The 12,500-nt window shown below is 32.8% G+C and overlaps 1 protein-coding gene across 1 annotated transcript in view; it reads left to right on the top strand.

The window, feature by feature from the left end:
• The window catches only part of LOC135211898 (alkaline phosphatase-like), a 55,174-nt gene that overhangs the window by 36,671 nt on the left and 6,003 nt on the right, over nt 1-12,500 (top strand). The window contains exons 3-6 of the mRNA XM_064245130.1: nt 2,572-2,746; nt 9,465-9,643; nt 10,678-10,885; nt 11,397-11,537. Of these exons, the coding sequence (XP_064101200.1) occupies nt 2,572-2,746; nt 9,465-9,643; nt 10,678-10,885; nt 11,397-11,537 (703 nt within the window). The remainder of the gene's footprint in view (nt 1-2,571; nt 2,747-9,464; nt 9,644-10,677; nt 10,886-11,396; nt 11,538-12,500) is intronic.

Here is a 12,500-nt window from a genome sequence, read left to right as displayed (position 1 = left end):
TTACCGGAGGCCAATTATAACTAATGGGTCGTTTATCCAAATGAGCAGCCTGATGTACACACAAACTCGATTCAAGATTATAATGGCGGCGGCCCGGTCTGGAATTGATCGAACCTGGTCTCGTTTTAGTCTCTACCGTCGATACTTGGGGTGAAACTGACTTGGAATTCTTATATCTAAGGTAAAATTGACTCAGGAATGTCGATATTGTTAATTAGTTCCTAATTTTATCTATATTGCATTTTCGGTCAAGTTCCTTTAAAAGAAGGCATCTATGGAATTAATTTTATGATATAAGCAGGTCAAAACAATTCATAGCCTATATTCAGTTCGATCAATTAGGATAAGGTACTGTATTTCCTAATGAAAACTCTGGATAGTGTGAAGAAAAACGTTTATTTCTTTCGTATAAAAAAAATAGATAAATAGAGAATTTAGAATAAATAAGGACCAAAGCCATATGAAATTCGAAAGCATTAATTTCCATGAAAAATATTCAGTGAATGCTTGTCATATTACCTGATAATTTGGACTAACAGAGTATTTTCCTTTTGTTGATTGGTAATCGGTAGAATTTTTCCAGGATTAGAATGCATTCATAATTGATATTTACGATAAATTAAGTTAAGTATATCTTAGTTTAACCAGACCACTGAGCTGATTAACAGCTCTCCTGAGGCTGGCCCGAAGGATAAGATCTTTATTTAAGTCCCTAAGAACTAATTCGTTACCTAGCAACGGGGCCTACAGCCTATTGTGGGATCTGAACCACATTACATCGAGAAATGAATTTCAAATCACCAGAAATAAATTCCTCTGGTTCCGCATTAGCAACAGTGGGGAGCGAACTCGGGATACTAGATTGGTAAGCGAGTAAGCAACTTACTCGTCCAATGATTAACTGATACTTACGACAAATCAGGAATAACATAATAATATTAGTAATATCTGATTAAGGTAAAAACTCGGTATACACCATTATCTCAAATGCATAAATGATATACCCATAGTAAATTCCTAAAACATTTTCCATTTTACGAGCTCCATTTTTCTCCCAGCATTTTTGTCGTGAGGACTTCTCAGCATCACGTATTCTTGTCTACGTGATAGGGTATTTTATTACGTTTCCCTCGTTATGTCAACAACGGCCAAGGGATAGAAAGTTAATAACAATGTTTGAAGTTATTAAACGCAAAAGTTTTGTTTGCCAAAGTTTGGAAAGCATATAAACGCAGACGTGTGAATGCGCGGTTATACGTGTCTGGTGTAGTCATGCTGTTCTGTGTTTTAATAGATCAGAAAGAAGATGGATTCTGATTTTTAAAAAATGAGGCGTGAATGGATTTAGGCTGAATATATTGTGATCTTCAATTGTTAGGCTTAGGTTTGAGACTGTAGGCTGCATAGCTAGAATGTTGTTAATATATTATGAAGAACTCCAAAGTTTCTTATGTTTGAACGTAATAAAACTAAATTTTTCAAGGAATTTATCAAGTCGTACGACACGTTCATGAAAAATTTTTGTCAAGAGTAAAAACAGTCCACTTACTCTCGACAGACAGTAAAACCTGAGGCATATTAATACCACTCATTATTCGTTATGCACAAAGCAATGAAATCCTTAATATTCTGTATACAGGCCGGGCAAAATATCCTGTATTAGTTGCACTGAACTCCTGATGAAAAAAAAGAGAGCATTAATTAACCCGTATGTAAATCGGTGTTATTGTTTACTGCAATTCGATATTCTAATTGGCTCGAGTGGTTTCCTATCAGGTGCTGAATAAATTAAGTGCTTTTTAATTGTTTTGTTCAACTTAATTAGCGTTGCTGGAATTTGCTCTAATGGCGCGGTCGTACGGCTGAAATATGGATGGAAAATGCTCTTGCAAATAATTTCAAGGTTAGCGCAAATGCCCATATCGGCCTGGGAACGTCATTTGGGCTTCATGCAAACATGGTTATGCAATTGAAGAGAGTCATTAGGTACAAAATGGCTGTTGCATGACAAGTGAATCTATGTCGTTCTTGCCGCTCAATCATTTTCATTTAAACAAGGGATGCCTATTCACACATGTATATAGTATATATATATATATATATATATATATATATATATATATTATATTATATATATATATATATATATATGTATGTATATAATATATATATATATATATATATATATATATATATATATATATATATATATAATGATATGAGAAAACTTGTGTAGGACCTTCAAAAATTTAACAGCATAACGTCCTATAAACTACATATAGTCATGCTATAGTAATTGACTTAATGCTAAAAATGAGAAAAATTATTCTTTTACAAAGTTGTATTTCCCCTCTGAATTAAACTCATAAGGACTACATTTTATCAATAAATCTCTCTCTCTCTCTCTCTCTCTCTCTCTCTCTCTCTCTCTCTCTCTCTCTCTCTCTCTGTGTTTTAGCCTTACAGTTTTAATTCGCCTGACCGAGCTCTAATTCTTTCATCAAGAAAAAAAGCTAAAAGAACGATGAACATTGTTTACATTTCTTCTTTTTTTTTCTTCTCTTTCCTCAGACGTATAATTTGGACTCGCAAATAGGAGACTCCTCGGCCTGTGCAACGGCTCTCATGTGTGGCGTGAAAGCCAATATCAACACCGTGGGATTGGACCACCGGGGCAAGTTTGAGGACTGCAGGTCGTCTTACTCGTCTGGAGTTCCTTCAATCATCGACTGGGCGCAGAAACATGGTTAGTATCGAAGTCGATTTTACTGTTGCGTAATTACAGACCGTAGTATTTTTTTATTTTTTTATTTTAGGAGACAAGAGTAAATTAATCTGTTGGTGTAGGTTAAGGGGAATGAAGGTATATTTTCCTTAATGGAATAGTTTAGTGTAATGTATACTTTAATGGATTTTATATATGTATGTATGTATGCATGTATGTATGTATATATATACATATATATATATATATATATATATATATATATATATATATATATATATATATACACACACATTATGTATAGTGTATACACATAAAATGGCTTCTACAAATATGAAATTTTTTTTGAGCCAGTATCGTAATTTAATGTATTATGTATTTTGTATTATTTGCTCAAATTATTACCATGTTATTAGAATGCAAACATTTAGCAAACATTATTAACATACAGGTAATATCAGTATACGTGATTATTTCAGATGCGATAAACAGGTTAATCATCTACAAGTTGATGCTCTGTGACTGATATATTTAAATACCCTTTCAGGAATGCAAGAATCTATATTTATGATGTTTATAATACTCATGCCCTATGTTTTTCCTTTTCACTTTAGTGTTAGTTAAAAATGCTTTTATAATTCGTCTATTGAAGGCTTTTTGACTGAAGCATAAACCCTACAGATGATATGTTAATTCGATTTTGAATAAAAGAGTAAACAGAAGAAAGTAGTACAGTATGAAACAAGAATAGAATCAAATTTTGTTTTTGTATTGTGCTATACTTTGTACCCAACAAGACTTCATCATATTACAAATGGTCGAGTATAGATTATAGAAGGTATAGTATATACACAGACACGGTCTTCCACTTTGGAAAAGAACTCGAAGAACTACAACTTCAATGTAGAGTATTCCGGAGAAAGAGTATTTTCCCTGAAAAAAACTCTTTCCCGTAATGCGTCATGACGAATTGGATTAATTCCAGAAACTTTTCAGCACTGGATCTCAAGGCTAAGGATAACCGTCCGACGACATATCAGTAAACATTTTTCTTGTTCTTTACGAGAGGAGTGGTGCAGAAATTCAGAGAAAGGACCTGCAGATTTAGGTAAAAAAACTGCGGAAGAGAAGGGTAATAATATAAGTAGTCTTCTGTGGAAATATGTGGGGTTATATAAAGGAAAGAATGGAGGCATTCTATCTTCCTGAATAAGGACAAATTTTAGATCGGGAAGTGTAAAAGGTCGTGTTCAGCTTGGGTGGCAGATGTATATCAACGTTTTAACGCCACGTTCGAGAGAGGTGAGCGGAATTTGTTAGAAGGGCGCACTGCGTAATAAAAATAATAATATTGGAAATTTGTAACGAGGAAAATCTGCAGTTGAATTACACCAAGACCATGAAGTAATGAATGGTAAAATCACTAGTGAAAAATCTGCATTTTTCATTAAGTTGCATTACAGAGCAAAATTAGCATAATAAGCTGTGAATTAAAGGGAAGTATATATATATATATATATATATATATATATATATATATATATATATGATATATATGTATATATATATATATATATATTATATATATATATATATATATATATATATTAATATATATTATATATATATATATATATATAGTGAGCAAGTAGCTATGATGAAAAAGGATATATACCACGAGGGAGGGAGGGACAATGAAACGGATTTTTTATCACAAATTGATGAACGTAATGTAAGTCTAATTCAATGTTGGTGATAAGAGCGGTGATTCATTTTATGCTTCAACAGGTAAAGAATGTTGTAAGGGCAGCAAATTGAAATTTGCTTCACTCGGACACTATTTTTTAGTAGATGAAACAGCTTTAGAGAAAAAAGAAAACGCGTGAATTTCTTGGCTGAGATACATATAATTCTTTAGTAATCCTTCCTGAAAAAATATTCACATTTTCTCTCCTCTCTAATGAACCTGTTTTTTCTTTAATCAAACTTACATCTCAATCATTTAAAATAGAAGAATTTTCTCCTCTTTAATTATTTTTTCACGTTTATTAATTTTCATTTCATTCGATTCAATGGGACATTATAAATAAACAGACTTTGTACTGCCCCATATAAACACAACTAAAAGCAGGCAAGCAAAACAAGGCAATCATTGCAAAATCCAGGCAACTGTAAACAATAGAAGAACAAAGGAGCCGTTGCCATAAAAAAACTCCATTCCATGTCATAAGACAAAAGAAAATAGATTCCCGAAGAGAACTAAAAAACGTCGGAGAAAAAGGTCATCCGAACGCATCCCCAGCGAGATAATGAACGCATCCTTGGGAATTTTCTTCATGGGAATATAGTCCTCAATTCTATGAAATCCCGCGATGACAATGGATGGTCGGAGAGCCCCGCATTCATATGCAGATTAGACTATTGTGGCCTGAATTAAACGGATGCATAGGTGACTCCTCCCACATGAGAGAGAGAGAGAGAGAGAGAGAGAGTTAGAGAGAGAGAGAGAGGGGGGGGGGGGGGGTGGTTGGAAAGTCAAAAGAAAGTAGGGGCAAACCTTTAAAGAAGAACTGGATAATTGTATGAGAGATATATATATATAGTATATATATATATATATATATATATATATATATATATATATATATATATATACATATATATATATATATATATATATATATATATATATGCGTGTGTGTATAACGGAATCACGAAAGTTAGGAACGTGATAAATCCCATAAATAAAGATAAATGCCACGAAGGCAATGGGAAATCCTTTATCACCATTGCTCTCAAACCTGTATATGGAATTCTTTGAAAAACGTTACTTACCATAATATCATTCATATTCCTGTCAAAGTGGTATCGTTACGTTGATGATTGTTTAGCTGTTCTTCCTGTCGGTATTGATGTAAATGATTTACTCTCTAAATTAAATAAACCAGGTACCATCGATTAAGTTTTACTCTAGAATTATAAAAGACAATTGCCTCCCTTTCTTAGACGTTTTGATACATAGAGAACCATTTCAATGTAAATTCAGTATTTATAGGAAACCGACTAACAACTTAACTTATGTTCATTTCTCCTCAGGCCACCATCTTAATATAAAAAAAAATATCAATTTTTTCCTCTAAGTTTTTTTTACGAGCATTGCGAATTGTCCAGTCCACAATATTTGGATCAAGAAATTGAATACATAAGAAAAATAGGGAAAGATTTATGCTATCCTTCACTATTATTAGACATTTGTTATAATAAAGCCCACAAAAAGTTTTATACTGTAAATAACACACAGAAAGAAAATTCTCAGAACCCAATTCTCAGTTTGCCTTATTTTAAACGGATTTGAAACCATTAAACCATTGTTAAAAGCTTTTAATGTCAACCTTGTTTTTCCTATAATAACACACTAAAAAGAATGTTAATAAAAAATGGCCCCAGAGAAAGCAACAACATAATATATAAAATTCCATGTATGGATGGTCCCTCATTCTATCTCGGACAGTCCAGCAAAGGCTTAGAAGTAAGGCTAAGCCAGCATAAATACTCTGTAAAAACTGGGCAAAAAATCTAATGCATTATTATTCATTTAAGTGAAAACAACCACCGAATTAATTGGATTGATAGTTCAGTAATTGCGTGGTCAAGAGATGTCTTATCACGAAATCTTTTAGAATCTGCTTTAGTACAACTTACTTTCATTGTAATTTCAATGTTAGTCGTGGCCTTTTTCATTTAGACCCTTGGGATCTGTAACATGTTTAAGAATGACCTCAAAGGATATAATTTACTGACTTAAATAAAAATCAGTTGCCTTTGAGTTATTAAATTTTTTTGTAAATGTATGTCTGTCATGTTTGTGAATATGGTTTTGTTTACCAAGTCCGAATAGCTGTCACCTATAATCCCTTAATTGTCTGGAGATTGTATCTGAGATGATGTCTTAAACCTTTAATTGCACCCATTGTTTATGCTTGTTTGGGAAGGTTTCTTATCTTCCAGGTGTGTCGGATTCTAAGTACTAATCCCTTTATAATCCCTATCTGTTCAGTTATACGAACCTTGTCTTGTATTGTCTTTTGTCTCGTTACATTTTTGTCAGTATCTGCTCAGTAAAGGACTTTTAAAGGGTGAAAATCAGTAATCTTGCAGACTCCTTCATTTATTTTTCCTTCGTGGCATTTATCTTTTATTTGTATACTATATAAGCGAATAACCACGGGAAAAATGCTTTTTTTACCGTGGCATCGCCTATTTATTGAAGGGGGTCACGTGCATCTACTGTGATTTTTTTTAAGCGTTATATATATATTATATATATATTATATATATATATTATATATATCTTATATATATATAATATATATATGATATATATATATAAGTAGTATATTTATATATATATATATAATATATATATATATATATATATATATATACCATACATATATTTCATATATATATATATATATATATATATATATATTATATATATATATATATATATATATATTATGTGTTGTGTGTGTGTGTGTGTGTGGTGTGTGTATGTTGTGTGTGGTGTGGTGTGTAAAACATATGCAAGATAGACAAACACAAGCCTCCAGAGCTTCCAGCCTGCAAAGACGAAAACATAATACAGATGAAAACGTCGAAAATGGTCGTGGTCCAACTCCAGACAGCTACAAAGAGTACATCGCTTGAAGGTCCCTTGGTAATCTAAATAGACCATGAAACGGGCGTTGCTCAACACATTCTTCACCAACACCGGCCTCGGCCACTTCCAGTTCATATCCTCCGTTGTAAATATTCCTGCCATTTTCTTGCCTCTCTCTTATCTGGTTTCCTTCTCTCCTTTTCCTCCTACCGTCCCCTCCCCCTCGCTATTTTCCTTAACCAGTTGTCTAGACCTGAAGCTCAGGACGGCATTGTCCAATAATCGTTTGTCTTGGGGAAATTGTTGTTTTTCCTAACGCCCGTTCTTCAAAAGATTTTTACCTTTGGCTGAAGATTTACTCCTTTATTTTGGATGAACTCTGTACTTCTTCCTAGGCTTTCTCCGTCTCTGTTTTTTTTTTCTTCTTCTTCTTTTTTCTACCAACTGTTGTCCAAGACTATTGGAGTTAGGAACTATCCTCATATCGATATTTCTTGTTATTGTTTATATATATATCTATATATATCTCAAGTATAAAAGCCCTTATTACTTATGATTAAAGCTAAGGATTATATTTCGGTGGACCAACTTCCACCCTAATCAAGCAATGACTGCTTGAAGGGTGGAAGTTGGTCCACCGAAATATAGTAATTAGCTTTAGACCAGAGTGTTTTAATGGGCCTTTTATACTTGAGACGTATCCTGTTTTATCAGACGAATTTATTTACATCTATATATATAAATATATACCATATATATATATATATATATATATATATATATATATATATATATATATATATATATATATATATATATATATATATATATATATATATATATATTATAGAGATACAGATCGAGTGACGAGAACAAGGTAAGTGGCGTGTAGAATAAATTATTATTAAGCTAACATTCAGTTATGGAGGTGAAGTATATCTTTCGGGTGGGTCTTAAAAAACCCTGCTGATATTGTATGGACATTTATGGCGACAGAAGGATCAGGAGATATGCTGGTTTTATAAGATATGTGGATTAGGGGCAAGAAAGAATGAAGGTTAATATACTCTCCGAAAGTTTTTATGATTCAGAAGTTTGGGAAGGATGAAAGAGAGGCCATAAAAGTGTTGGTAAATTGGAAGAGTTGGTGGAAAAAGAAGGGCTTTTAATTTAGTGAATAACTTGAAGAAATCGACACATGCTGGTGTGTTTGATTACTCCTCCTGTTCTAGGTATTTCTTATATTTTAAAATTTAATTTTTTTCTTTCTTTTTCATCTCAATCGTCTTCTGCTGTCGTTAGCAGTTTCTCATTACTCTTGTCAGTTACGATCTTATGGACCTATACCTGAAGAGATTCAATACTAAAAAACATACAATTGTAGCTTTCACCTAGTATATTCACGTCTTCCCTGAAATCCAACTGTTTTAATTTTTTTTATGAACATTATAGCAACCTCTCATCCCCTATCGATAGTTATGAGTTAGTTACACAATACTGATTTTAATATATTTATTTATTTACTTATTTAGTATCTGCAAGATATTGATTTTTATATTTTCTGCTAAAAAGATGAGTATATTTCTCGTATGTTTTATCTCTTTGATCAATGATTATAATTTGTTTTTAGTAGCTTTACAGTACGGTGTTACAAAATGCCTTTTTGTTTTTACTGGCAATAAATCTTGATACTTACATAGGAAGTAGAATAAGCGAAAAATTTGAATGGTAAGTAAAGATACTTCTTTACTTTATAAGATTATATCTAAAAATAAAAATAGCATTTCTAACCTTAGAGTACGATATATTTTGAAGATTAATTTTTATTATCAGTCTTCTTTTATACAATTACGAAGTATAGTCATATCCTACTGTGGTCTTTTCCTTTGATTGAAATCGAGAGATGTGAACTTGGTTTAAAAAAAATAGAAATAAAAAGCACGGGAAAAATACCCGGGGAAATGTTCTCCAACAGTAATGCAAGAAATATACGTACTCTATAACGGCAGGAAGAACCATTGGCAGCAGCAGCAGCAGACGGCAGCGCGTGATTAAATTTCCATACCATTTCTCCAGGTAAGAGCACCGGCATTGTCACCAACACCCGCCTGACTCACGGAACTCCCTCGGCCCTTTATGCGAAAACTCCCTCCAGATACTGGGAGGACGACGCCAAAGTGCCACCTCGATCCCACGCTGCCTGTAAAGATATTGCTCGACAGCTTGTGGAGAATCAGCCAGGAAGAAACATCAATGTAAGAGACCAGGCACTGGGGATTGGGGGAGATTGGGGGCATGGGGGCGGGGGGAGGGGGTGAGAGGGAGGACTGAGGATTCTCGGGGGGGGAAGAAAAGGGAGCTGGGTTCAAGGGGAGGTTTTGATCATTACGTTTTAAAAACTCTTCTTTACAGAATTTTCTGTTTTTTTTTTTTTTTTTTTTTTTTTTTTTTTTTTTTTGTTTGAATTTTTCAGACATTTTAGGCACTTACATAAATTCGTAGATGTAGCTTCTTATTCTTTCACATACAAAAACGCAAACATGTACACACTTACACACAATGTAAAGGAAGCGAGACGAAATGATTCACCTCGGATGGGAGACGAAAAAATTTAGAGTATAGAGTTGGCGCATAAATTGATGCAAACACTGCATGCGTGACTGACACATGCGGAACATACAAACAGACATTCAGACAGACAAATGGCGGATAGAAATATAGTCCCCCTCTATTTTCGGAAGGGAAATGATTAGATCCAAAGTTAAGATATCTCAGACGAGAACAGGGAAACGACTAACTTCATCAGGCCACAGATGTCGCTTTGTCAGAGTTTCTGTTGCAACTGTAGCAACCCTAACTATCCATACATTGGCAGTTTCCAAAGACAGTGAATTAAATAAATACAACGAAAGATTAGAAATTATTTTATAGACTACTGTAACACAAGGGAAACAGGAAACTCATAATCCAGTAGTCTAATCAATAATTAATTCTTAATAGTGTACTATTGTATTCACCGGGTATTTTGTATTCTTTAATTGTACACCTGTAAAGTACACTATTCTCTAATCTGTACTTGTCATTATACACTTTGTGATCGTAAGTATTTTACATGTATATACACGATGTAATATATTTTACTAGGAAGTCTTACTTAAGCAACTAGCATAGAATTAAATTATTAATGTTAGCCAAGGAATTATACTAAAAAGAACTTATAAAAACATATATTGAAGCTTTAAAAATCATTTCAAATTCCTCATGAAAGATGACACTCGCTCCTTCGCAGGTGCTCCTGGGAGGAGGCCGACGTCATTGGATTCCTATAACGGAATACGACCGGGAGGAGAGGGAGCAAAGGGGCCGACGCTCCGACGGAAGGAACCTTCTCGATGCCTGGGTTCACGACAAAAAGACCAGGAACCTGAACGCGGAATACGTCTGGAACAAGGCTCAGTTTGATAATGTCGACCCTCGATATACCGATTATCTCCTAGGTACTGTGTTTCTCTCATGTCTCTCGTTCCCTTCTTTGGTGTAGGTATGCTCATTTGTTTCTGTTTTGTGTGTATGTATATATATATATATATATATATATATATATATATATATATATATATATATATATATATATATATATATATATGGTATGTATATATATATATATATATATATATAAATATATATATATATATATATATATATATATATATATATATATATATATATGAATATCCTACATATGTGTGTGCGTCCGAGTGTGTCTGTATAAATTATGGATGCAAAATTTACACCAAGATATAACATAATATTGATTAGGCCATTATATATCATAGTAACTTTAATAAAAAATAAAAAATCTGATAAACACCTTGTTTCGTATAATGATACATAATTTTATTTTGAGCATACATGCCTCAATGACGCTATGGCTGACAGCAATGTAAACTGTTCATTTACTTACGCAACATCATCCTTAGACAGAACTTCCTCCAAACTTCTGTACAGGTATATTTGGGTACTCTCACTTGGACTTCGAGGCTGATCGTAACAAAGGTCCTGATGGAGATCCTTCCTTAGCGGAAATGACGGGGAAGGCTATTGAGGTTCTTCAGAAAAATCCTCACGGCTTTTTTCTCATGGTAGAAGGTAAGTAACCTTTTTAGTAGGTTGATAAAACAACCACTTTTCTTACGTATTCTTCACATACAAAAGTATTTACATTTTTCAGAGAAAAGAATTTATTTTCTTCCAGTTGTATACATATTTCTCAACCACATTCATTAGTATATATTCCTCTCTAGTTTTAATTCATTTCTAAACGTAAATATTTTTAAATTAAAGCTAACTCCGTGGTTAATTTTGTAAGCGTGGTAAAATAATTCTGTGATGGTTTCAGAGCAGATGACACCGCAATCTTCAAAGTGGGGAAAATAAATAAATGCAGCTTTCATTTGTTTTTACTTTGTTTAGGACACCTACGTAAAAGTGTTCTCTAATCCCGCACGTGTATTACGTCAGACTATAATACAGCTCTTTTTAAAAATACCCTGCCTAGTCAACATAATCATGAGACACTTAATTAAATATGACGATTAACTGAGATTAAAAATACTGTAAATAATAATAATAATAATAATAATAATAATAATAATAATAATAATAATAATAATAATATTATTATTATTATTTTTTTTTCTTTGCTCTATCACAGTCCTCCAATTCGACTGGGTGGTATATATAGTGTGGGGTCCCGGGTTGCATCCTGCCTCCTTAGGAGTCCATCACTTTTCTTACTATGTGCGCCGTTTCTAAGATCACAATTACTTCTGCATGATTATTAATATTATTATTATTATTATTATTATTATTATTATTATTATTATTATTATTATTATTATTATTATTATTATTATTGTTGTTGTTGTTGTTGTCAAAAAGAATACCTATATTAGCCAAATTAATTTGTAATAGGTCTTTAAAATCCTCCTAAGTATTTTCTATTCTTTAAGGTTGGTAACTAAAAACCTCAGACAATATTATAATTTAAGTAAAAGAATCTTAAGGGTATGCTGAACTGAATACATTAATTCCATACTAAAGACAGTAAAT

The sequence above is a fragment of the Macrobrachium nipponense genome, chromosome 40 (assembly GCF_015104395.2).
Source record: "Macrobrachium nipponense isolate FS-2020 chromosome 40, ASM1510439v2, whole genome shotgun sequence".
Taxonomy (NCBI): Eukaryota; Metazoa; Arthropoda; class Malacostraca; order Decapoda; family Palaemonidae; genus Macrobrachium; species Macrobrachium nipponense.
Note: the sequence above shows the minus strand (reverse complement) of the source record. Positions and strands in the feature narration are given on the sequence as shown.